Raw genomic sequence first — 25,908 nt, forward strand, 5'->3', positions numbered from 1 at the left:
ATGATAAGTGAGACTCACTGCAGGTCCAGGTGGTCCGGGGGGGCCTTCCACCACCGTGCCCTGGTAAACAGAACACACAGCTCAAACCAAACGTCCAGAGAGGGAATGCAGGTTAAGCCGTAGCGCGTTAGTCTCTCACCGGCTCGAGCATCGCTGACTCTCCCTTCTGTCCTTTCTCAAAGCTTTGCTGCCCCTGAGGAACCGGGAAGATAATATCTCAGAGCTCACTTACATTCGCCAACATTCACCTAATGTATATCTTAACTACCACAAACATCTTGCTTCCAGTTAAGTTAGTTCATATTTTCACTCATAATTATCTCACAAAGCACGCTCAACCTGTTATTATACATTTAGTAGAAATTTCAAGTGAGCCTGTTAAAATGAAGTGAATTTTGATCCTTCCTGCAACCATGTTTTAAAGATCAAGCTTTGATGTTTAGGGGTTGGACAGCAGGTTGTTGTAAGATGGCTGACTGTGGTGGGTTCTACTCTGAGACACAAGACCGACCTCTCCGTCCCAAGTCTCTGCCCTTTCTCTCTCGGCAGGGCCGTAGCGATCTTCGAACACCTCGTACTCCTCGTACTCCGCGCTGTCCGTGGCGTTCCTGTAGTCTCCGTACTCGAAGACCTGGAACCAAGCAAAAGCCGTCAGCGCTGCGGCCACACCAGCATCGGTCAGCAGCAGCTCAGCTGAGACGCTCACCTCGTACTCGCTGGCGTTGGCCCTGACCATCAGCCCGTCGCCCATGTCTTCGTCCGGCATTTGCGCAGGCCCCTCCCCCTGCACACGAGAAGACCAGAGATCAGTTACGGGGGCGGCGGCGGTCTGGAGCGCGGCGCCGCGAGTCAGGCCCGTCCGGATCGGGGCGGACGTGCGCGTTAATATGCTAGTCTCACGCGAGCGGGTTGCACACAAACTGCAGCTACTGCAAAACACAGCGTCAGGTGTGAGTTCTTAATAAAGGCTGTGAGGTTAGTCACTTCTCCACGTGCTCTGTTAATGAGGGCCTTTGGCAGCAGGGGAGGCAGCGGCCCAGCCGAGAAGATCGACAGGTAGGGCGGGCCACGCCCCCTCGGGCGGGCCGCGATAAGCCGACGCCCTCGGCAAACCAACACGGAAACTGCCTACGTCCGCGTGGGATGCGCTAGTGTTGCCCTGAGCTACTTTTGTGAGCTGTATTCTCAGATTTGCTTGGAGTAAGTCTCATTTAGGCAAAAAGAAAAACCCTTTGAACTACAGAGCTCACAGGGAGGTGCACAGTGCCTCCGTAGCAAACTCGGAGTCAGCACTCCACATCACACACACACACACACACACACACACACACACACACTACAGAGCATATGCATTATCCACCACTTTCATCTGCACACATCAAAGTGCCACAGCTGAAGATGTGCCTTAATCCATACGCCATTATATCTCCTCTACCTCTCTCTGTCTACACACTACGGCCTGCGTCGCCCCGGTGCGCTGCTGTGGGTGGTTACTGCAGGACCTGGTTAGTGGTGTGGGATGGGGAGGGTGGTGTTTGGGGGATGAAGGGTGTAGCATCTGCTGTTAGGAGGCGTTAAGAGGGGCAGTGGGTGGTGGTGGGAGGGAGGAGGATGGAGCAGAAACGTTTACGGTCTACCTCCACCTCGGTCTCGGGGGAGCGGGTCGATGGAGAGAGCGCTACAGCCGGGCCCTCCACACTCTCGGGCAGCACGGTCGAGTCCGGCTCGTGCGTGGGCATCTCGGGGGTCGCGTCCGTGGGAACGCCGGGTGGGGGCGGAGCCTCTGCGGCTGCGGTCGGCTGTTCCGTGACAGGCCGCGTGGTCCCAGGGTGGCCGTCTTGAGTCAGATACTCTGGCAGTGGGGTGGACACCTCCAGAAATCCCTCCTCCAGTGTATCCACCTCTTTTCTCTTCTTCCGGGACTCCTTTCTTCCCCCTTTCTTAGACTTGTCCCTCTTCTTTTTGTTCTTCTTGCCTCTCCTGTCTTTCTTGGGGCGTTTTTTTGGGACTTCCGGTTCGTCGCCTTGCATCGTGGACTCAAGCTTTAGGGGCGTGGCCTTTTTGCGTGAGGGGGCGGGGTAAGAGTTTGGGGAGAAGAACGAGGATGAATGAGAGTGAAGAGAACCTACTGTCCTATGTTTACTCACCAGGTGTAAACAGCCTTTGCGGTTTATCGAGAGAAGACATTCCCAGAGATCCTCGTTCCTTTTTAAAGAACAAGTCAAGGTTTCTCAATTCCGGTCCTGGGGACATGGGGCTTCCAAAGATAAATGACTCTTTGATTACGCTCTTCCGCTGGAGGGTTAGGTCTGCTGAGATGTCCCCAGGACTGGAGTTGATAATCACAGCAATATGTTTAAACAAACACAGGTTGAACACATCACACTGCAGCATATCGCACTGATGATGGTAACGTACAGCAGGACACACGCTGAATCACATGCACGGTGGAGGTCAAAGGGCAGAGCAGGTGCAGCTGTGTTTCTGAATACACTGTAGGCCTTGATTGTGTAAGTGTGATGTGGCATGTAAGAGAGATGGATGATGTGCATGGTTGTGTGTGTGTGTGTGTGTGTGTGTGTGTGTGTGTGTGTGTGTGTGTGTGTGTGTGTGTGTGTGTGTGTGTGTGTGTGTGTGATAGTAGCTGTTGATTGTTTTTGGCGGTCGTGAATGGGATCAGTATGTACAGCAAAACTGGGTCAGTAATGCGAGGGATGTTGAGAACAGATTTTACAGCCGGTTCTCTCAGCTGCGGCCTAGCAGAGCACACTGCCAACTGTATCACACACACACATACACACACACACACACACACACACACACACACACACACACACACACACACACACACACACACACACTCATACACTAGGCGTGGGAAGATCGGTACGCAAATGAATGTTCCTCCTGACCTCAACAGCCCCTCCCAGAGGGCCCGAACAAAAATGCTGCCCACTGACACCGTTAGTCACCGCTCTGACTCACACACACGTGCAAGCACAAGAACACACTTTCAAGCATGTTCTCACACACACACACACACGCACACACACGCATGCACACACACACACCCATGTCCAATGACACACACATATACATTATGCATGACAAATATCTCACAGATACACACACACACACACACACACACACACACACACACACACACACACACACACACACACATACACACACACACACACACCCACACACACACACACACACACACACACACACACACACACCCACACACACACACACACACACACACACCCAGACACACACACACACACACACACACACACACACACACACACACACACACACACACACACACACACACACACACACACACACACACACACACACATATGAACCAGTAATCCCAGCACCACCAGACTTACACTTTTATTGGATTTTCTGGAAAGGGCTCCATTGAAAAGTGCTATCAGACTGGTAGATGTATGTGCCTTGTAGATGTATGATGGAACCACTAATGGAATCTAAAGCTATCCAGGAACATCCAGGATCTAGTGGATCTCGAGCTATAAGAGGGAATAAATGAGAAGATCTCACATGCTGACCACGCCCTGTTAGGACGGGAGCTGAGGTTTCAGGTGAAGTACACCTTTAAGGCACGCCGCTGCACACAGCACACTAATAAGTGCAGAGCTGGGGTGTTAGAGAGGGCCAGTGTCTCTGAGCTGGAGACAGTAGCTCCGCCCTGTGCATCCGCCACGCCTCTTCTTATTGGCTGGCTGAAAGTCAGCTGCCCTGGGACGGCAGCCCAGAGAAGCCACAGTAAATGTAAATGTGTCTGATCAAAGCCCAGGCACCCAGAGTCAACAAGAGCCAGTCTTCTGTGGAGTATAGCTGAGTACAGCGAAGTATAGCAGAATAGTCATGTCCTAAAGTTGCTGCACGTTTGTAAGCTGCAAGTTCCCAGAAAATAAAATTGATTTATTTTTAAAAAGGGTATGAAGCAATAAACTGGCAAGAGGAAGGGTTGGGTGTGTGGGGCGAGATAAACATGACAGAGTGGAGGGAGTGGGCGGAGTTCTGGGCCGACGGGCAGCAGGACCAACAGACTGACACAGTGAGAAATTCCTTTAGGTTTAAAATGCAGATGGCAACGTCAGGGGGAAAAAAACAAGGGGCAGCTGAGAGACTTTAGACATCTGAGTCAGCCAAAGTGAAGGGCTGCAGATTGAGTGTGTGTGTGTGTGTGTGTGTGTGTGTGTGTGTGTGGGTGTGTGTGTGTGTGTGTGTGTGTGTGTGTGTGTGTGTGTGTGTGGTGTGTGTGTGTGTGTGTGTGTGTGTGTGTGTGTGTGTGTGTGTGTGTGTGTGTGTGTGTGTGTGTGTGTGTGTGACTCACTTCCTCTGGTTCATGGTTGTGCGTGTGGTAGGGCAGAGGAGAGTCACAGTCTGGGATGTAGTGAAGACAGTAGTCAGCTGCAGCCTGGGGGTCCTCCGTGATTAACAGCTGCTGGATATCTCCCTGTAACCCAACACACACACACACACACACACACACACACACACACACACACGGATATGAATCAGACACCGATCAGAACTACCAAATAACCACAATGCCTTTGTTTCTCAGCTTGTACAGCGCTGTAGTCGCCGGGCAACGTAACAAGCGCAGACATTGGTTAAAAGCGCTTAAGTGGATTTTTTTTTTTTACGGAAGACACGAGCAGCAACATGTAAAACCTCAAGCGTGATGAATTAATTGCGCAGCGGGTTGTCTTCCTGAAGCTCTGGCAGACAACAGAAGCTCCCGCTTTTTTAATCTTCTGCGGGACTTCAGATGGGCGCTCGGCCGTCTATTCATCACGCTGGAATAGCGAATGACCCCCAGACCCCAGAACAGATAGTGCTGGAACCCCCGAGAAACACAGTGAAAACGGAAGGGAAACTCGAGACTCAGCATCAATACCTCACTGACATAAAATGAAACAATCCTATCTTTATCATCAGCTACAAACAACCATGTTCTTACGCCAGAATATGAGGCCAACCATAAACCGCTGAAGTTTGTCAGGTTAAAATCATGGACATGTTGTCTCCATACTCTGCCAACTGTTTTTTTTAGAAAATACATTCAGTAATATCTAAATAGTTGAATTGCTGAATAGTGCAACACGTTGGTCTGGGTTTGATTTAGAAGGCCGGAGTCCCATTTCCCAAATCTGCAATCAAGAATCTGATGTGATGGCTGTAATTTGTGGTCCTTGTGCGTAAGACGTGTGAAAGCTGTGTGTAAGCTGTCAGGGAAGTTTTATAACATCTGTATACACTCTCACTTGGCCAATTTGTACAAGACAACAAAGTTTCACTTCACAGTCATGCACATGAACATACGGACATCTCACCTGGTGATTACAGGCTGGTATGTTCATTTTGGAACAACTGGATAAGACCAAATCCCCTTCAGTGAAACAGTGCTCATCTTGAATGGATAGATCCAAAAAACTAAAGACCCACTAAAACTAAAGACCCAGTCCGAAACCTCAGGACATGCTCAAATATCACCTTCAACATCCATCTCAAAAGACTTCTTTTCTTCTTCTACAGTCTTAAAAATATACCGTGAATAAAAGGCTTAATGACCCAAGACCTACAGAAAACTGTGCATACTTTTATTTCCAGTAGGGTGGACTTTTGTGATGGTCCCTAACTGGGCTTCCCAGAAACACCATTCAACGGCAACTACACCTTTGTCACAGAGGAATTTTAATCAGCACAGAGAGAACAGAGAAGGTTACTCTAGTTCGAAAATCTCATTGCTGGCTTTCAAGTAGTTATAGAATCGATTTTAAAGCGCTACTATTAGTCCATAAATCACGGAATGAATTAGGCCCAGAATCCATTTCAGATAGGCTTTAAAATACACCCAGCAGAGCTCTCAGATGTATGGAGAAGGTCAGTAATGAAGCCCCCACAACTCAAAGGGTGAAGCAGCACTTTGCCTCCTTGCTTTTACACACACAACTAGAATGTGTGTCCTGAAGAACGCAGCGTAGCTAGGTTTAAATCAGGCTAAAATACTTCTGTTTTCTTCTGCCTATAATTGAGCACTGGACTTGTCCATTGTGCTCCCAACTTTTTTTTTTGATTGCATTAAGAGCTTTTGAAATTCAGTTCATTATTTTACTGTTTTTAACTCAATTTAAAGTTATCCTTTTAATTTCAGTCCATTATACTTTTTTATGTGGTAAATAAATTGACTTGCCACACTCAAATGTAGCCTCTTCAATTCAATCTCTGCAACTGTCCCCATCATTTCTCAGATGTACTGTGTGTGTGTGTGTGTGTGTGTGTGTGTGTGTGTGTGTGTGAGAGAGAGAGAGAGAGTTCTCTTCTAAACAAGTGCTGTCTGTCATATCTTAAAGCACAGCATCATTCATGTATATGGAGATCTAACACAAAGTAACTCGCTCTGAAGGCAGTAAGCATCTTTCCTGAAGTCTTAGTGAGTCTGTGTAATTCTGATGAAATCAGAGGTAAAGCAAAACTCCAGCCTGCCTGGAAATACGTCCTCAGGAGAGTAAAAAAAATAAAAGTTCTCAGTAAGAAAGATATACAGACACTAGCACAGCAGAGCTGGAAGGCTATTTGCATAATAATACACAGACTTTCTCTCTCTCTCTCTCTCTCTCTCTCTCTCTCTCTCTCTCTCTCTCTCTCACACACACACACACACACACACACACACACACACACACACACACACAGCACTGTGCAATGACCTTGTCTCTCTCTAGCAGGTCATCCTGCTGCAGTCAACATGTGAGGTCCTACCTGAGGCCGAGAGAGGTGTCTGGCCTGCTGGGGGGCGTGTACAGGCTGCTGGGGGGGCGTGTCTGGCCTGCTGGGGGGGCGTGTACAGGCTGCTGGGGGGGTGTTTACGGGCTGCTGGGGGGGGGCATGTATGGACTGCTGGGGGGCGTATACAGGCTGCTGGGGGGGTGTTTACGGGCTGCTGGCGGGGGCGTGTACCAGCTGTTGGAGGTGTGTATGGGCTGCTGGGGGGCGTGTACGGACTGCTGGAGGGGGCGTGTACGGACTGCTGGAGGGGGCATGTACAGACTGCTGGAGGGTGCGTGTATGGGCTGCAGGTAGGTGTGTACAGGCTGCTGGGTGGCGTGTATGGACCCTGGGGGGGCATGTATGGGCTGCTGCGGGGGCATGTACAGACCCTGGGAAGGCATGTATGGGCTGCTGGGGGGCTTGTACATGGGATCTGTGAGCACCCTTCTGTGGTCTTAACACCAGATGGCTCCATCACTGCCCTGCATGTTGCTGTCCATCTGAGTGGATTCTGTGATCGAAGCATCACCCAAGCAGATCATGTGATCACCCAAGCAAATAATGTGATCTCCTTGTCATCTATGTGCAGAATTTTAAGAACAGAACCCCAGAGCCCAGAGACAGCAGTGTACTGAAGCTAGCACTAGGTGTTCACAGTAGAAACATTCTCCAGGGTACAACAGATGCTGTGGTATACAACGCCCCCTGTTGGCAAGCACTCATAACATCTGAACCATATCCAGCTCCCCGACTTCTGCTGGAAAATCTCGTTTTGCAAGAGCGCGGTTCTTTCTCTGGACAGTGAGAGGAGCATCTATGATTCACTAGATCAGCCTTCCTGGCAGTGTCTTAGTGGCAGAGAGCCTAAGGTCACACTTGTACAACACGGCGTCCTCCCATACGGATGTTTTTACAGGGGAACCTCTCCAGAGATTCACACCCTTCCACACAGCTCAGCAGCACAAACATCTCCCTCTCCTGAGCAGTCACACTCGTCTTCTCCTCGGGTGACAGCTCAAGGACTCCACAAGCAACCGAGCTCAGACAGCTCTGCGTGCTTTCAGACGGAGCCCTCAAACACACACACGCAAGCACAGAAACACAAACCATGCAAAAATCCCACGTTCAGACCGACGCGCTCGACGGCCGTGGCGCAGAACGAGTTTTAAGCTGCGCAGCTTTGGCGATGCGTGGTCGTCCTGGAAGGGAACGGAGGTTGTGGTCCTGAGTGACGTCCCCAGACTCGGAGGCAGCTCTCCCACGCCAGGAGAACTGGAGCAGAACGCAAATCCCCCTGGAAGCCGAGGCCTGGGAAACAACCCGGGGAATGGGGAACAGGTCGGGCCAGACACACGCGAGGGAGAGGCGTGAGGCGGGCGGAGGGAACGGAGACGTGAGGGGCAGCGGCGTGGTGTGTAATGGAAGTTAGTCATCGCTTCACGTGGGCGGCTGCGTTGTGTTCGAACGGGGAGAGACGTGAGCTTGTTTTCGTGTTTAAACAGCGGAGGGTCTTAATCATCGAGCAGGGGGGAGGCGTCATGGAGACAGAGCACAAGCAGGCGGAGAGCTTGCTGTGGTCTGTGAGGACTGTTCTGGGAAGGAGCCTCGAAGGAGGTTTAATGGAGGTGTGTCTGTGTGTGTGTGTGTGTGTGTGTATGAGTGTGTGTGTGGCATAGACTTGCTGTGGCCTAGAGGCATGACACAGAAAGGGCAAATAAGGCCTTTTTGAGGGCAGGTTCGAGGGCAGGGGAGATGGGGCAGGGGGTGAGAGGGAGTGACCACAGTGTGGGAGGGGTCTGGGTTCAACTACGGCAGTGGAGGCCAGAGTGGGTGTGGCCCCGGCTGCAGCAGCCGTATAGAAACATCTGGATTCATCTTGTGATAAAAGAGAAGGAAAGCCTGAATTGTGTGACTTTACAGCCGCACTTCAAGCAAACATGCTCATATCGGACATGAATAAAAGCGAATGAAGACCAGTGAGAATGAAATAATTTGCATTGCGCTACTGGCACCCAAAAGCTCTCAATCACTATTAGTGAAGAGCTTTAGCAATTTTAGGTGAAGTATTCCTTTAAGCCACTGATAACCTTTCTGAAGGTTAAAACATGCGCCGCTAATGGGACCACAAGACTATGCTGATATCCTGAGGGAGAAAAATGGAGAGAGGGGTGCTATGGAGTGTGTCTAACCAAAAACCACACACACACACACACACACAACAGAGGCAGACACAAGCCCTCAGGCCCAGATGACTGATGGGATTTCTGTTCCCCTCCCCATTTAAAGCTCACCTTTCAGTGAACATCAAGTGCTTGGAGTCGTACAGGTTAAACAAAAGCAAGTTCATCCACAAACTGTGCTTATACATACAAAGGCCCGACACTGACACACTGACCACAGGTTTCAAAGGCCCTAAATCATACAGTTAATTAATCTAGTTGAAAAGGGGCTCTACATCTCAAATATCTGACCTTTGAACCTTGGAGCCATGTGAACACAACAAAGAGCAATGACCGTCCAGAGCTATCGTGGACACATTTGTCCAAGTCAAACTCAGTGCGGTCAAGTGTGGAATCATTTCAGTCTTTCACTGCCCTACAGAAACAATTTTGGTTATTCTAAATGCTTTTGTGAGTCAGACCATACGTGTCTGGAATTAGAAACCCTCTCGCTGGAATGTGTTTTGTCATAATCCACAACCAAACATGTCAACAAACAAGGAGCTGACGCTGTTAACCCAGTCTCTGAGGTGGGGGGACGTGGGCGCTGAGCAAGCCTGAAACACCAGCTGCCTGCAAGGCTCCATCCATACGCACCTCACATTAACACCACCTACGCCATCAACGAGAACGCCGGCACACGGCAACTGCTGCGTTCTCCACAGCTTACACGCAACACGAGTAGCTGTGATCGCACAATCCATCAGGGTCTTTCTTATCGAGACCATCAGGCCAGGCAAAACTCGCATGTCCAACTGAAAGGGGCGTGGCCGAAACGTAGGCGGTTCCCTTATGGGTCATCCAATATACAAAGCAAATCTTGATTTACATAAACAGGATTGTTATGACAGCTGGAATGGAAGAATTCCGCGCATCCGTAGAGTTAGCGTTGTGACTTTCCATCATTCTTGTCTTCGTTTGATCTTTTGTACGTTCACGTTCACAGACCCACAATTGATCTCTCACTTGCTGAGCTCCTCAGACTGTTACACGGTGACAATTTGCTACTTAATGTCAATTCATGTCAGGCAACTGCATGAGGTTAAAAACCTACATGCTAGTAAGTCATACACCATGGAAATGTCATAAAAAAAACTAAAAAAATTATATTACAGATTATATCAGGAAAATTTTAACTCATTCCAACTGCTATGTTTAGATTTTGTATGTATTATATAAATATAAATATATATTAGATTAGATTGGATTGACTGTCCAGGGCCAGGTCTCCTCACCTCGAACACCTCCTCGTCCAGCAGCCGTGTCCCGAACACGGTGACCCCGTCCGTGCTGACCACGGCGGCATCACCACGCTGCAGCTCCAGAGTCTGAACGTGTCTGCAGTCCAGGTACAGCGCCACCGATTTGCCCTCCACGCTGTACGCTATCCTGTGCCACCTGAGCGGAGGGGGGCAGAAAGGTTATCCACGACAGGAGCAGCGACACCCAAACCGCTCAAACGACCAGGCGCGCTTCCTGGAACGGCTATAAAAGGTTAGTTATGAAAGCTCAACTGACTGCCTATATTTTCAAGTCGTACAAGAAAAAAATCCCCTCCGTGTGTTTTCATGTCTTTATATTATACGCTTCGTATAGTCTTTGATCATCTTAAATAACTCTACTACTGACAGAGTACTCTAGGGACGCCTCTGGCCTTATGATGGCACTGGTATCTACATTGATTGAGCACTTTAAAAGGTACAGATGCCCTGTACCTGTGTGTAATAGGCAGCCTGACATTTTCCTGTCCAATTATCGGTCATCTCCCATAAACCCCTTGAAAGAGGCCACCTGAAACATGGCACGGCTGAGCAGAAGGCCCCCAGCCGAGCACACGATCGGAAGCTTCTAGAACAGCTATGAGAGAAGGTGTCCCTATTGAAGTCATCGGGCAGTGTGCATTTCTGTAGCCCCGCTCTTCCTTTCAGAGAGCAGTACTCACTTCCCGTCGGCCAGGTTGATCTTCTTAAAGGTGGGGTAGTGCTCAGGCGTCGGCTGGCCCAGCTGGTCCTCGTAGAGGAACACGGGGGATCTGCCCAGCTCCAGGCCTAACTGCTGCACACCCTGCTCGTCGTACACGGACAGGAGGAAGACCTGTGCGTTCTTCCGTGCCCGCACCGTCGCCATCAGCGAGAAGTCCTCGGGAAACCCGGAGTCTGTCGGGTGAGGGGTCGTGCACGGGCATACGGGTTCGATCAGTCAGTATCTGTGGCTAAAGTGTATGCCGTAGGAAACCGCTGAGCGTGTATGGGGATTGGTTGATTTTGCCGTGTCCTTATTGATTGTAATAAAGTACATTATGAAGTGGTGTCTATACAAGGTACAGATAATCAGGATCAGCTGGACGCTGTACCTACTGATGTGTATCTACAGGACACTACAGGACACCAGTGTACCTACAGGACACTTACCTGGGAGGAGCTGCTTGGTTGGAGTGCTGAGCTGAATCTTTTTGTCGATCCGGAATGCCGTGTCCGCCTCCCCCGAGCCCTGCCTGTCGGTGCACAGCCCCGCCTCCATGGACACGCCCTCCAGGCGGTCCGAGAGCCGCAGGGCGCGTAGGACGTCGACCAGATCTGCTAGGTGGGACCAAGGAGACGCGAGAGGTGAGAGGGTCTTGTGTATGCCAAAAATGACCATAAAGCCCCTTCATCACCGCCCAGACAAGAGCATATGTGATTCGTTGGACGTTTGCTAGGCTGGACCGTCTCCCTGCACAGGTCAGAGTCAGCAGCATGCACTGGGAGAGTCTCCCTAGCATTTGAGTTGATGTCTCTGTGAGATGGTCCCCTCTGTGATGGAAGCTCGGCGTGCGTCTGGAGCCTGGAGATGCCGTGCTGCGTGAAGGTATCGAAGATCTCAGTGCTGTAGGTGCCTGTAGTGCCTGTTTTTCTCCTCCAAACTCCCAAACACAAGGGCTGCAGGTGTGTTCAAATCTGCCCAGGCAGGTGTCTGGCCACTACTGTTATTATGGGATAGAGTGTAGCCTAGCTAAGCCACACCTGCCCCCTGTCTGAGGTTCCCCTTCATCACCCCCCCCCCCCCCCCCCCCCCCCCACCTTCGCCTGGATCACATCCCTGTGGACTCCTTTCATTTCTGCTCTACTGTAAAGCTCCTTCACAAGGGAAGTCACTTCCTTTATATACCTTTATAGACCTCTAAAGCCCTTCAATGCCAAGGGGCCACCCCTGATGCTCGGCCATAGCAACAATGACTTTCCTGCACCTGAACGAATCATGTGTTGCCGCTCACAGGCTTACTGGATCCAAAAAATGGAATCTGGGGGATTTGTGCTCAGGTGTTCTGGCAACCTGGGGCATCTGCACTTTTACGCATCCCCATGTAGGTCTTGATGTCTAAACATTTTTACGATGGAACTGAGCACCCTAACTTGCCCCAAGATATTCCCTCCTGAGCCCTCCGTTCCCCTGGCGCTAATTAAACATGTGGGAAGTGTTTGCCTATGCCAGGGCACTGCTGGGATTTTATGGCTGTATTTATTTGCTTAGCAGATGCCTCTGGTTCTGGGCCTTAGCGCTGGGAAACGCGAGGCATAGCAACAGGAGGCATGACAACGGTGCAGGGAGGTGGGGAAAATGCCGCCCAGCCACACCATGGCGAGCATCAGGTAGTGATTTAAAGGTACATCAAGCAGGGGCTCCACTTTGATACAATGCCTGTAAATGTGAAATCACAGCTGCTCCTTCCGTACAGAGCGATGGGTTTCCCCCACGCTGGGCTCACGCACCATTCGCTAGCCCTCCTGTATGTGGTCTAACTCCGCTCGTGTGTGATCACAGGGTTAATTCCCTCAAGAACTCTACTGTAAACAAAGGGATTCAAAGTGAAAGGCTAAATATAGCCGAAAACGTGCAATGAAGGCATACACACGCAAACACTTACGTGCCTGCGCCCACACAGAGCAAGATATCAGTTGTTCAGAAGCCAGGGCAACCTTATAATCTGTCGAAGCATGGGGCTAGTTATCTGTACATAGTGTTATGCAAAAAGCACCTGACACCCCTTCTACAAGTGTACCCTGACTCCATGGCGAACTGGTGATTTGGTCGTGGCAATAGTTTAGATGGCCACGAATCACCGAAAGGTCAAAACAACCAACTGAATGAACGACTAGGGCTCAGACAAGCTCAGACTAACATGGCACCGCTAAATGTCTGACCTCTGACCTCTGCAAATACGCATGCCAATAAAAACAATGTCCAACAGAACTGGGAGCCAAAGCATGAATGCCTCCTCTCTGAGGGCTGTTTTTATTGAGGACCCTACCGTGTTTACATATTCATAGAGGGCAGGACAGGACAGGGGTTTGGAGTGGTGTCATGTCTTTTCAAGCTGGACATGGCCATACACACCTCCTTTTGATAAAACCGGCCAAATAAAATCCGCAGCCAGCTGAAACTCAAGTAGTACAGCAGAAAGCGATTTTAACTCCGAGGTTGGTTTGGTTTGTGGTTTTTTAATAAAAACATTCGGGTCAGTCGATGTCCCAAACTAGCTTCAAATAGTCTATGTGATGTCCAATGTCTGGCTGGGAACTGCTTTGTCATGACTCACTCGCAGTCCTGCAAGTGCATCTTATCTTCCAATAAGATTCTGGATTGTGGGATTCAGAACCTGGGCTGAAACGTCTCCCAAATCTCTCACACATCTCCCTGTGCTCATCATGCTGCTTACACAGGCCCAGGGAGCGCATCAACCCCCCCCCTCCCACCGGTGTCATAAAGAGTCCTGGGGCAGGTGGCAGGGAGCCAGGCTGAGAGGGAGAGAAGTCTGCCTGGAGCCAGCCCAAAGCCCCCCCACCCCACCCAAACATCCACATCAGCATGCACACGGCTCCTTCAGACTCCGTAACACATCCGGCCAGCCCGGGGCGGCGGTGGTCTTGTGTCTGGTTCACGCCACCGCTCTAGATCTTCCCGCCCGCAATCCCGCACTCACTTTTCAGGACACGAGGTTCTATCCCAGGGGGATTGCCTCACCTGGACACACCTGTCTGGATGAGGCTGTCTGTGCAGGTCTATATGGACTCTGCAGGGGAGGCCGCGTTCCAAGATCACCTCAGATAACTGACGCCTCTGATCAAAGATTGATGGAGGCTCGAGGAGAACATTCCAGTCCTTAACTTGTATGAAATTATGCAGAGTACATAAAACACCATTTCGAGTGGCGAGACTCCCGGTGAATACCAAGCAGAGCTTATCAGCCCGTGGTTGTAAATCTGGGCTCCTCTGTGCGTGGTAAATGAAGAATCGTCTTTGTCACAATCGAGCTCTCATTCTCCTCACAAGGAATGACAAGGGGGTAGAGAGACGCGTCTCCTCACAAACACAAACACCCTGGGGGCTCTGTGCCTCTTTGCTTTTAATAACAAAGAGATGCTCCTGAACTGTATCGGTTCACAGTTCTCCCACAAAACACAAAGATTAATGCAGAGGATTACAAGACTCCAATGTTAGCTCTTGCAGTCTAGTGTAGCAGCATTTAAATCTGGACCTTGAACCTAAACCCAGTTCACGTGAGTGGGTGGGTTGGGGTGGGAGGACTACACATCCCAGACCTCCAGGACTACAATTTGAATCCCTCCAGCTTAGATGGACAATGAGGTCAGTGTTTCAACTTCATTTCATCCAACCTCTTCTGTGTTTACCTGTTTATTCATTTTCTGTGATCACAAATGTGGTATTCTGTAGTTTGTCTGAATAATGAATGTTCAAATGTGTCCTATTTTATTTTTAAGAAACTCTCCCCTCTCTATCCTGTTTTCATTTACTGAACTATGTTTCCTCCCACAGCAAAACGCCATCAACCACAGGAGCAACAGAGTCCAGTGAGAGATGTCCACTGCCTCATTCTTCACTCCCCACCCTAACCTACACACAGCACCAGAGCATCACAACCGCCTTCCCACACTTGACCTTGTTAACTGTAATCAAATTAAATCACAACCGTATGAGCGTGTCACTCAAACGTGTGGTCGGGCAACTCCAAGTCTTCAAAAGATCTTCACTAACAGAGAAAAATAGGAACAGGCTCAGTCCGCACCAACAGACACCTGAAATATAGTCATTTACAGACATAATGCCCATATGTTATGGGGCAGATTTCGTGACAGATCCTAAAGCAGTTTTGACAGGGAGGGGATTTAAAATACAATCAACAAATGATATTTCTGTTCATGGATGCACTACAGTAAACGTGCAAGCAAGCCTTTCATTGTGAATCTGTCATCACGCCATCCCTTTGGTGGAAAACAATTAGGATGGATTTGCTTTTGAAAAGTTAAACACTGAATTTGTGTCCGAATTTAATGCGATGCATCTTGAAAAGCAATCCATAACAGCTTCGCTGCATTTCCCTCTGCGCTGTTGTACTCGACAAATCTAAATATTAAGTACATAATTGCTTTTCTCTGTATGACTCCGTTATCTCTGCTGTGTTTATATCAGGATTGGGACAGACTATGTCCAATCACGGTCTTCTGTCGACCTTGGGGGTGTGGCTATAAAGTTGCCAAATGTTGTATAAAGTAGACTGCGAACGCCAACAGTCCAACACTCATGAATTAGCATACACGAGACCCTAGCTAAGTTTGTGCCGGCTTGAGAATGATTTCTATTTACCATTGTGAGATGTCTGCAAAGTTTAATTGATATTGTCAGTCTATTATGATTCAGATTATAAGATTCCCTCAGTATGTCCGCCAGCCAGCATGTCCTGGGCATGCTAAGAAAACTGACTGTCTACAACCTCCCAAATCATCTCCAACCACACCCAATGGATTGAGAGAAGATGGAATCATACGAAGGACAACAATCATCAAGCGATGATATCATATCGTATGAAGATATCGTATCATATGACGTCATATCGTCATATTGAACATATTCAGCTCGCCCACCCCTGACCCACGGGAGACGTCCAGCCTTGTGCCGAACTAGCTGCATGGATCACACAATGCAGTAAAGCGCAGATGTAAGCTGAGCTGTCCAAACGGATCTCACAGTGTTCCCCACGTATTTCCTTGCCACCGTTGCCATTGGCTTTCTTGCTGATTAGGGATCTGGACCAAAGCATTCGTAAAGCTGCTCTATGACAATGCGCGTTGAACTGTTGCCATGACAGAACAATTCACTCAGTCACGCTGTCCGCATGTCATTTACAAAGTGGAATCATTTGGTTGTTGTTTCATGTTTGTCACTGGCAGAACTGGCATGAAATCTGCTCCATAAAATATTATATATAACTAATTATATATATATATATATATATATATATATATATATATATATATATATATATATATATATATATATATAATATACATTATAATATTATATATATAATCTGTCTGAAACAGGCTTACCAGGCTATATTTAATGAAATTAGCCTAGCCATGACCTCTGACCTGGAGGGGCCTCATGGAGGAGACCCTGTGGATATAGGCATTGAAACAAGGATGTGTGTGTGTGTGTGTGTGGGGGGGGGGGGGGGGTCAATAGCCCAGGGCTATCCTCAAGAGGTCACATAGGCCATCTCTGACCACACCCAGGAGCTCACGGAGGCCAGCCCCTCTCCCCCAATACACTTAGCTAATGCCACGACCACCACTGACTCTCAGATGCTCACACAGCCGGACTGCAGGAGCTATACTCTTTCACAAAAGGTCCACCGTCCTCACTGATTTCATTAAAACATTTTCTTTTGCTTTCCATACCAAATCATCTCTTTCCCTCTCAGAGCTCAATACAGAAATGCGCTGATTCTGAACAATGTCATATGGGATGATTAAATATGTTGATAGCTCTTCAAGGACGAATCTGTTTCAGGTTATCTCTGACAGCAATGGGAGCTGTTCAAATTGGAGACCAAAGACATGAGTCTGGAGTCTCACCCACATCTTCTGGAAGGGTCTGGATAAACAGAATGGTCTAATGCCCTGTTTCACAGAGAGCATTTCCTGGTCTTAATCGTTAAATCAAGGAATTCTCAGCTCTACAGCCAGATTAACCTTCGATAAGTGAAGGAGTGGTTATGTGAGTCTGTGTGTGTGTGTGCTCACATGAGTATGTATGTGTGTCTTTATATTTGTCTGTGTAGGCGTGTGCGTGTGCGCGTCTGTCTTTGCATGTCTGTGTATAACCATGTACGTGTGTATGTATGCATGTGTAAGTGGGTGGGTGGACATGTGTGTGTGTGTGTGTGTGTGTGTGTGTGTGTGTGTGTGTGTGTGTGTGTGTCTGTGTGTGTGTGGGTGGGTGTGTTTGTTTGTCTCTATGCATGTGTGTGTTTGTGGGTGCATGTGTGTGTGTGTGTGTGTGTGTGTGTGTGTGTGTGTGTGTGTGTGTGTGTGTGAGAGAGAGAGAGAGAGAGAGAGAGAAACAGACTCCACTGCATCCTTACACATCTCTCTCACATTCTTCTGTCCCCAGTTTGTTCTGCTGATGTTTGCTCACGGCGAGCGGGCCGGACAGCACCGGAGCTGCCGGGCCTTCAGAGGAAACACCTGCAACCCTCGGCCCCAGACGGCATCCGCTAACACACCCACTCCCATCAGCAGAGCAGAAAATACTGACCTCTGACCTCAGCCAGCAATTCACTGAGCTATCAGGGACTCAGAGAAGACCTATTCTGTTCTTCACAGCACTGTCCATAAACAACAACACAGCCATGATTAATAGATGACAGAATCATCTGGACTGCCATCGTTTGCACTGTTGGACACTTTATGGCAGGGCAGGGGATCTAAAACAGATGTCATTTCCTTTTGCTGAATAAAAATAAAATCAAACATGACTGGCCTGATAACGCTCTACTGTTGGCAGCCTTCTACCATTGTACAAAATGCACACGGTCACACAGAAATGGTGCCCGACCCAGTTGTCAGCGTGGACCTCGTGACTGCGGGATTTGGGACTACCACCTACATGATCCCAGCATCCTCGGCGGTTTCGTTCCTGGCTTGACCTCGTGTTCCGCACGATTTCCTGCCTTTAATGCGCTCACGCAGGGTGGGCGGCGTGCCTCGAATCGTAACCATAACACCGTCGCTTCTCCCGTTGTCGAGTGTACGGCGTCTGCTCCAGCACAGTGGGGTGGGACACGCTGTCTTTGTGGCCTGCAGGGAGGGTGGGGCTAGCTCAAATGGGGCGGAGCATGAGCGATGACACGTGGGCACGGTTTAAGGTAAGCTAGCTTGTCCAGAACAGCATTACATGCATATGAAGGAGGACAATAGACTATGTCTCCTGGAGCAGGGAACAACCCCTGCAGGAGAAAATATTTGGGAAGATTTTGCTAGAACTAACGCTAATGCTACACTATAAAACCCTGTCAGTGGGGAGTTGTGACTTATATGTGTGAATTAGTTCAAGACTAGGATTAATCTTAATCTGTCCAACCTGAGGCTTTTACCAAGACCTAAGGCTACAGAGGGGATCGGCGTCACTAAGCTTCACAAAGGAGATTACAGGCTGTGATACTGTGATAACACGGATACTTGTGCACGGATTCTGGGCCCCGACTCTGTCGGCCAGATGTTTGTGCTCCAGACGTGTGGCTTCGAACCCTGGGGGACGGTGCCGCTCGGAGCCGTCGACTGCTGTCCGCACGCATGACACAGGCGGTGAAATTCTACATTGTCCAGAACGTCGAGCGATTCCCAGCGTGGCGGAGAGAGCCATCGGCCGAGGTGTGCTCTCCTAGGTCCTCTAGGCCAGACTCTTCCTCTGATCCCAGCCGTGCTGTTTGATTTGCTTGTGTTTATATGTCGGTTATGGCAGGATCAAAGAGGAAGGAGTCCTGCTGCTCTCCTGAGGGACGGCTGGAAAATGGGGGAGGGGGTGAAGCTGAAGGGGGGGGGGGGGGGGGGGGGGGCTTTGGGGTCCTGTCGCCCCGCCAGGCTGGAAGCTGCATGCCAAACGTCGATATAAAGGAGGCGGGAATTTGCTGTAAATAATACTCACCCCATAAAAATAAAAACACCATCCTCGTCCCCCCCCACGTTCAAAGAACATGGACAGGAAGAGGCATGGCCAGACTCCCTGGACACTTACAGGAGCGTCTCTGTCCCGCATGTGCAGCTGTGCGGGACTGGCAGACAGCAGGACACATCTCACTGCGCTATAGAACAGGCGCTCGGCTGTCGACACGTTTAACAACATCTGGGCTCGTCATAAAGCACTGATATCATGCCAGCAACTCACATCAGCGTCTCCCAATCTGCTAGTGATTCTCGTCTTTGGCCTTCAGAGATCTTACAGGCCTCGATAGCAGGCCAGCAAACCCACTCATTAATAAGATAAACACATATCCAGTATCCCAGTTCAGAACTGACTGTATATGCCCATGTATGTGCTGGCTACTTTGACAGCTTGGTCTTAAAGGGACGTAAATGAACTCTCCCTATCCAAAAGACTCTGTGTCTGACATCACACTCTGCAGGCGTGTCCCTGGCGGTCTCCAAATAAGATGTGTGTGGGGCCAATCACGTTTTGTGCTGGGAAATCATACAATATCAAACACATGAGCAAACTGGTTTCAAAGGGAACCAGTCAATCTTATCCATAGTTGCCTTGTTAATATGTAAGAATGTCAACGACTTTTAATGGTTTCTATCATACTTGTATCATAACTTCAGACATTTTAGTCTTATGAAATATATCATATTCAAATATGTATCGTATTAGTTACTCAGTGCAAGTAAAATGGGTACTTTTTTCAAAGTCTTAGACATTGGTCAGTACAGCTGACCTTTCAAATCTGACATTTGCAGTTAATACGTTTACGTAATGTGGTTCATGGAGAAAAAACGATGTAGCTATATATGGTTGGTCCATGGGGAGGCCCACAGCAGATCGAGGAGGCAAGGCAGTCCTCTACTTGCTGACGTCCAATTTCCATAATACCAGATTGAAAAATAGGCTGACATAAGGTGTGAACTGTCTGGGATAGGAAGTTTCCTACGTGCTGAAATTATTGATGGCTTTATTATGGTATTATAAAATTATATGTCACGAATAAACACATTAAGGCAGATATGTCGTTTAAATCAAAATACGGAAATATGAGGCGTAACAAGTGGCTCCTGAATTATTCATAGGTGTTATATCTGATGGGGAAAGATAAGGAAGGCTATAACCATGAAGTACTACAGAAGAGCTGTGGAGACAAACCGCCGTCCACCCGCTTTATGACAGGAATTTTAATCTGTCCGAGTAGCCCATTGACCTATTTCTCAAGCCAACGTTAAACCATTTCTCAGTAAACCGACATAGGTTACGAGCAAACTCCAACATGACATCACTGTGAGCCAAAGGGAGAAATGCGCTGCTCGGAACTGTGTGAGCGGTTAATAACGATGTTTAACACATTCAAACGACCTCGGCCTCGAAATACAGAATCCGACGTCTTAATTGAACAATTACACAAAGTAACGTGTGAATATTTCTGCATTGTGCCGGAAGTTAATAAAAGGTTAAAAGTTATACCTGAAAAAAAAACGTAAAACTACAAATAGTATTGTGTGCGGAGACAAAATTAAAATTGGATGAAAGAAACCTTTCAATTCTTTTTAAAATTCTTTCATCACCTCTAGTAACCTCTAAAGCGCCTTTAATTCCATCCCAAAGCAACTCAGTGAACGAGTTCAAAGCAGCGGCAGCGCTGAAGAGAGAATTAATGTGTGCAAATGATGTTTTACCAAGCCAAACTCTATAATTAATGGGGAAGAAACGGACAAAGAAAAAAGCCCCGTCTAGTTACTTGTGCTGAGATCAACTTTGCAGAAGTGTTTTCAAATGGAATGCAATGGCCCAGGAAAATGCAAATAAGCTCAATCGTGTCGTGAACCTTAAAACTTCTTTTCAATTAAAGTTGATAAGTAATTGAAAATGAGCTCGATCTGTTCAAACTTTCACAGATACTTTACCGGCATGCGTGGCAGAAGCGTGCAGTATGATGATGAGAATCAAGGGAAGTGTCGGACAAACCGCGGTCCTCTTTGAACGATCCATCTTCCAGAGCAGATCCGCTTTGTCGTCTGACAGAACCTCAGGATCACAAGTGCTGCGACCCAGAAGCCATGCGTGGGGAGACGGGGGGAAGCCGAGCGATGTTCGAGCCTCCTCAGTTTTCACTAGAAAAATTCGGAGGAGTTTCTTTTTTTTGGAGTATCCCCGTTCCCGATCTCACCACAACTGTGATCCTCGCATCCAGTTTCGTCTTCTCTCACTCCCTCCCAAACTTTCTCACCGTCCTCTCCCCTCCCACGGTGTCTCGCGACTCCCCCCCCCCCCAACACACACACACACACACACACACACACACACACACACAAAAGGATGAGAACCCGTGCCTCTAGACAACCCAGGTCAAATTGCACGATTCTGTGGTGAGTGGCTCTTAGACGTTTAATAAGCACTTACTACGGAGTAATAAGCGTTTGTTGCGCCTCAGCGCTGCGCCCATCAGTTATGGCGTGATCTTTTCTCTTGGTTTTCAGCTGTATGAACGTCATTAATGTTTTTCTGATGATTAACGTCAGCTCTTCTTGCCCTGACATATTAACTGCCTAAAGTGATCATTATGAAGAATGAATTACGCACAGCATATTCTGCCATATGCAAGTATGTAAAAAATATCCTTAAAAGAAATGTTTATTGAAAGCATAAATAAGACCGTGTCCGACCGATGAACTTTACACATCTAGGATATGGAGGACTACATCACCTCTGGTGATCCTGGTGTGGAGTGGGGGAGCAGGGTAGTCCGTCCCATCTCCTCCCCTCTTTCCTGTCCCCATGTCCCTGTGTCCCCATGTCCCTGTGTCCTTCCTGATACACCACTATCACCAGAGGACGTCATCCGTGATGGACAGCAAGGCTGGACCTGCTACCTAGACGCCCGCGGCCCGTTCATGCATGTCGGACTGACATTTGGTGCAGATGGATCCCACACACACGGGTCAGGGGGTCGAGGGTTGAGGGGGGGCGTGACCTTTGATCATACAGGTATACCAGTTCCTGCAGGGCATTTTAGGATCAGTTTAGGATATCTGAGTTCCACATAGCAGAGGGATGAGTGTGCCTGGTCTGTCTAGACTACAAGGTCTTTAAAGGAGAGAGAAGAGGTTGAGTCTCTCCCCTTTAAAGCACGTGTACATGTGAAATCTCTCAGCAGCAAATCTGGATAATCAGATCTGCATGAAGATTAGAGATGCATGTTGTGCACAAATCATTACTGCAGTGTTGATGTTGCAATTATGATATTGCCAAGATCACACAGAAATAGGCGTTTGTTCTTGAGTGCTGTCCTCTCTCAATTCTAACTTCAACATTAAAGCTGTAATATGTTATTGACCTAAATAAGATATCAGTAAGTCAGTGTTCTGTTGCCGTTTAGTACACACAGGCCTGTCAGGCCCATGCAGCATCAGCTCAGACACACAAGGTGACAGGCGTTTACAAGTTGGTGCTGTGAGATGAACAGAACTGACGTTCCTGAAACCCACAGAGCTCTCTTCAAGAACAGGGACCAGAGCTCGAGATGTCGATATGCTTCCTCAGAGAAGACGGGACGATAGGGGGGCTGTGACTGACGAGACATGTCCACGTGCCGGAGTCTCTCCTGCAGCTCACGCGTTTGGAAATGTACACGTGGCCCACATGCCTCCTGAGCACAGGGCGTCTTCTGAAATGTGCAAACATCAGCCGTGGAACTCAGGCCTTCTCACAGTGTCCCAGCTCAGTGTGGGTGCAGACACGCTAGCGATTCACCACCTGCAAGGAGGAACCCTGTCCAGGAAGCATACCGCAACTCTCCAGTAGAGACAATTTTTTATTGTTCATTTTTATGCCTTGTAATTATTACTCGCAGACACTGCATAATATATATATATATTTGTGATGGCTTGATCGTTTGCAGTTTTAAGTGTTATAGAGCTACCGAGAAAGCTTAGAAGGGATTTCTTGGCTAAAAAGGCTTTTTGAAACATGCACAAAAAAGTGAATTAAAAGGGATAATCCGCCTCTCAGGATAAGAGAAGACCAGCAGGACGGAGAGGGGGAGGACTGGCTCACAAAGGATGAGTGGCAGAGGGAATTAGGGCTGCTGAGATCCACAGATATTCCACGTGGACTTTAGGGGATCCACTAAGTAAACAGGAGACCCTCACACACACTTGTCTGCTACCTCTCTCATCTATGCTAAGCTGTCCAGAGTTTGGATTCACATTCCTGCCTGATTTCAGCAAACAGTTGCTAAGAGGGCGGCGAGCGGTCCAGACTCAGAGGGAGGGATTCTCCCGGCCAGTCCGAGGGACTCTTTTCCCGGGCCGCCACGGTCCGGAAGTCAGGCGTGATGTCAGGGAGGCCCATGAAGCAACATGCAGCTCGATTCAACCTGGCCTCATCACTGCCTCAGCATGCCTGTCTTATACCCCTCGTTTCTGTCTGAATAATGAGCTTCTGACCCGCACAAAGGAGGCTGTGTGTACATTTTTCTCTGAAAAGTGCTTTTCCACACGTATTCATCACCTAGACATTGTCTGTCAGTTCTTCAATAAAAATGAAATAAAAATTCAATAAAAAAATCACCTGTCTGAGGCTGACTGGCTGAGCCCTGATGTGTGATTTATGGAGAGCTATTTTTTAAAGCAAATATGTCTTGAAAGCCCTGAAGGGTTGCAAGCATTTGCTGATTGAGAGACACAACACCAGGAACAGAGCAGTACTACCTGGTGACTGGTCTAACCATGCTGACGTCTGAATTAAGACATCATTCTTATCACTGATGATATCCGCAAAGTTCTGGCTTCCACATATTGGTGTATTGGTATTGGGATTCTCAGCATTGATTCAGTGAGGTTAGTTTCACAACATTCAACAAATTAAAGGAGACCTGTTTTTTCTTACTTCGAACTTTATAAAATTAGATTAATAGCTTGATTAATATCTAGATTAACAGCTAGATTAAGAACTAGATTAATAGCTAGATTAATAACTAGATTGACTGCTAGATTAAGAACTAGATTAATAACTAGATAAAGTGAAACTGGCATTATGGATTTGCTAACCATAATGAAGTCACACGCTCATCCAGTGCTTGTGTCTTTAGAGACCATATGAAAAAGATGAAATAAAAAATTTGTAAATGGCTATGTTAGCTAAGTTGAAGGGGCAGAGGAAGGAGCACTTTGGGATTCTGTGTGGTTCTTTAGTTCTTCATAGTTGGGTATAGTGTGGTCCACACATTCAGCACTACATTCAGCACTACATTCAGAACTACATTCAGAACTACATTCAGAACTATATTCAGAACTATATTCAGCACTAATCGTAAAGACGTCTGTAATTCCCACACTTATTGGCCATTTCCAGGAGGTGCTACAGCGTTTACACCCCACCTGGCATTACACCCCACCTGTGGTTCTTGAGGTTTAACTACGACAAAAAACAAGGAAAAACAACATGGCCGTTATCCGCCGAGCCGTCACATCCGCAGAGCCCTTGAGAAATACCAAATACCTTCCCAGGTGTCTGATACAGGGGGAGGGGGAGTAACGTGATCTCCACGCTCCATGTCACCATCCGCCACCTGCACCCGTATACGTGCGCACGTTCCTGCTGGCCCGTCCCACGTCATATCCGTCACACATGCGTGGAGAGAGAGAGCACGGGGGCACCGTCTGACATCGGTGACCTGCGGCCTCCGCTTGGCCTGCATGCAGAGGTCCCGCCGCAGTCGGAAAGGACACGGCAGAGGGTCGGAGGGGAAGGTACGCTCGTCGGATGATGGTGGACAGGACCCTCAACAGTCGGGAACTGCAGGATGAGTCCCGATCCGTCGACCCGGGACCACCAATCACGGCAGCGCTTCCTCCCTCTCTCTGGGCGGTAGAACATGCCGGAACAGGACAGCAGACGTTCCAGCAAAAAGCAAAAATGCCTGTGAAGTCACAGAGTGATGCGGAGAACGACTCTCTCTGCCTGCCAAGAACAGTTTTTGTAGGGATTTCAAAGAGAATATATTTTCAACAGCTAATCAATTCTCAGCGATTTGTCTTTTGCCAGGAGTCATTTTTTTTATAATTTTTCTCCTGACTGTCATGTTATTGTAGCTGGAATACTGTCATGTTTCCTGTGTTAATAATTTACAGGTTGACCACTCTGTAGAATTTTAACTCATCCTCCATATTACAGTCATGGTCCTACACAGAATAAAACCTTTGTTACTTCCACTGTGAATTCATCTCTAAATAATTTTAGTAATAAGAACAAAGTAAGCTCTGTTAAAAATCCTGTGCACAACATGCAGCATGCTTGAAAATCAGATCAAAATCTTGACCAAACTCTCTTAACAAACATGGGCAGGTCAACACAGCCACTGATCTATGAACCGAGCTTCCACACTCACCCTTTTTTTCACATGTGCGCACACACACACACACACACACACACACACACACACACTCACATCAGTCTGCACATCTATCTGTCCCAGAACTCCCTGACTGTTGGCAGTAACCCTGATGAAACAGCTACATCCATGATCATCTGCATATGTCAGCGAGGCCCTCTGATTTATGCCACTTTGCATTCTCCCACCACCTGCTGATATACATTCAACTTCTATCAAGAGGTATTTTTAGAAATACTGTCTGTTCCACTGTTGCTTCTATCACACTCCTCATGATAGGTTCTCAGATGTGTTTGTCTGTCTGCCTTTCTGTTTGTCTGTTTGTTTGTTTTTTGTTTGTTTCTAAGGTCAAAGGGCGAACTATGTTGTAAGGTCATGTGGTGAGCTATTGTTATGTCATCGATGCTACCCCAAATCTCTCAGTGTTTTCAAACAGGT

The 25,908-nt window shown here is 48.1% G+C and overlaps 1 protein-coding gene across 8 annotated transcripts in view; it reads right to left on the reverse strand.

The window, feature by feature from the left end:
• The window catches only part of col5a3a (collagen, type V, alpha 3a), a 62,039-nt gene that overhangs the window by 26,652 nt on the left and 9,479 nt on the right, over nt 1-25,908 (reverse strand). For 3 of the 8 annotated variants that reach the window (XM_077009970.1, XM_077009969.1, XM_077009971.1), the window contains exons 2-10: nt 11,447-11,611; nt 10,978-11,191; nt 10,271-10,433; nt 4,373-4,495; nt 1,638-2,057; nt 707-784; nt 512-631; nt 140-193; nt 19-60 (exon numbers count right to left, since the gene is read on the reverse strand). In XM_077009970.1, the coding sequence (XP_076866085.1) occupies nt 19-60; nt 140-193; nt 512-631; nt 707-784; nt 1,638-2,057; nt 4,373-4,495; nt 10,271-10,433; nt 10,978-11,191; nt 11,447-11,555 (1,323 nt within the window). In that variant the 5' untranslated portion in view covers nt 11,556-11,611. Of the gene's footprint in view, nt 1-18; nt 61-139; nt 194-511; nt 632-706; nt 785-1,637; nt 2,058-4,372; nt 4,496-10,270; nt 10,434-10,977; nt 11,192-11,446; nt 11,615-17,981; nt 18,010-20,983; nt 21,279-25,908 lie in introns of those variants that run through there. The other 5 variants (XM_077009966.1, XM_077009973.1, XM_077009965.1 and 2 more) reach the window with 5 other exon arrangements.

The sequence above is a fragment of the Brachyhypopomus gauderio genome, chromosome 6, assembly GCF_052324685.1.
Source record: "Brachyhypopomus gauderio isolate BG-103 chromosome 6, BGAUD_0.2, whole genome shotgun sequence".
Lineage (NCBI taxonomy): Eukaryota > Metazoa > Chordata > Actinopteri > Gymnotiformes > Hypopomidae > Brachyhypopomus > Brachyhypopomus gauderio.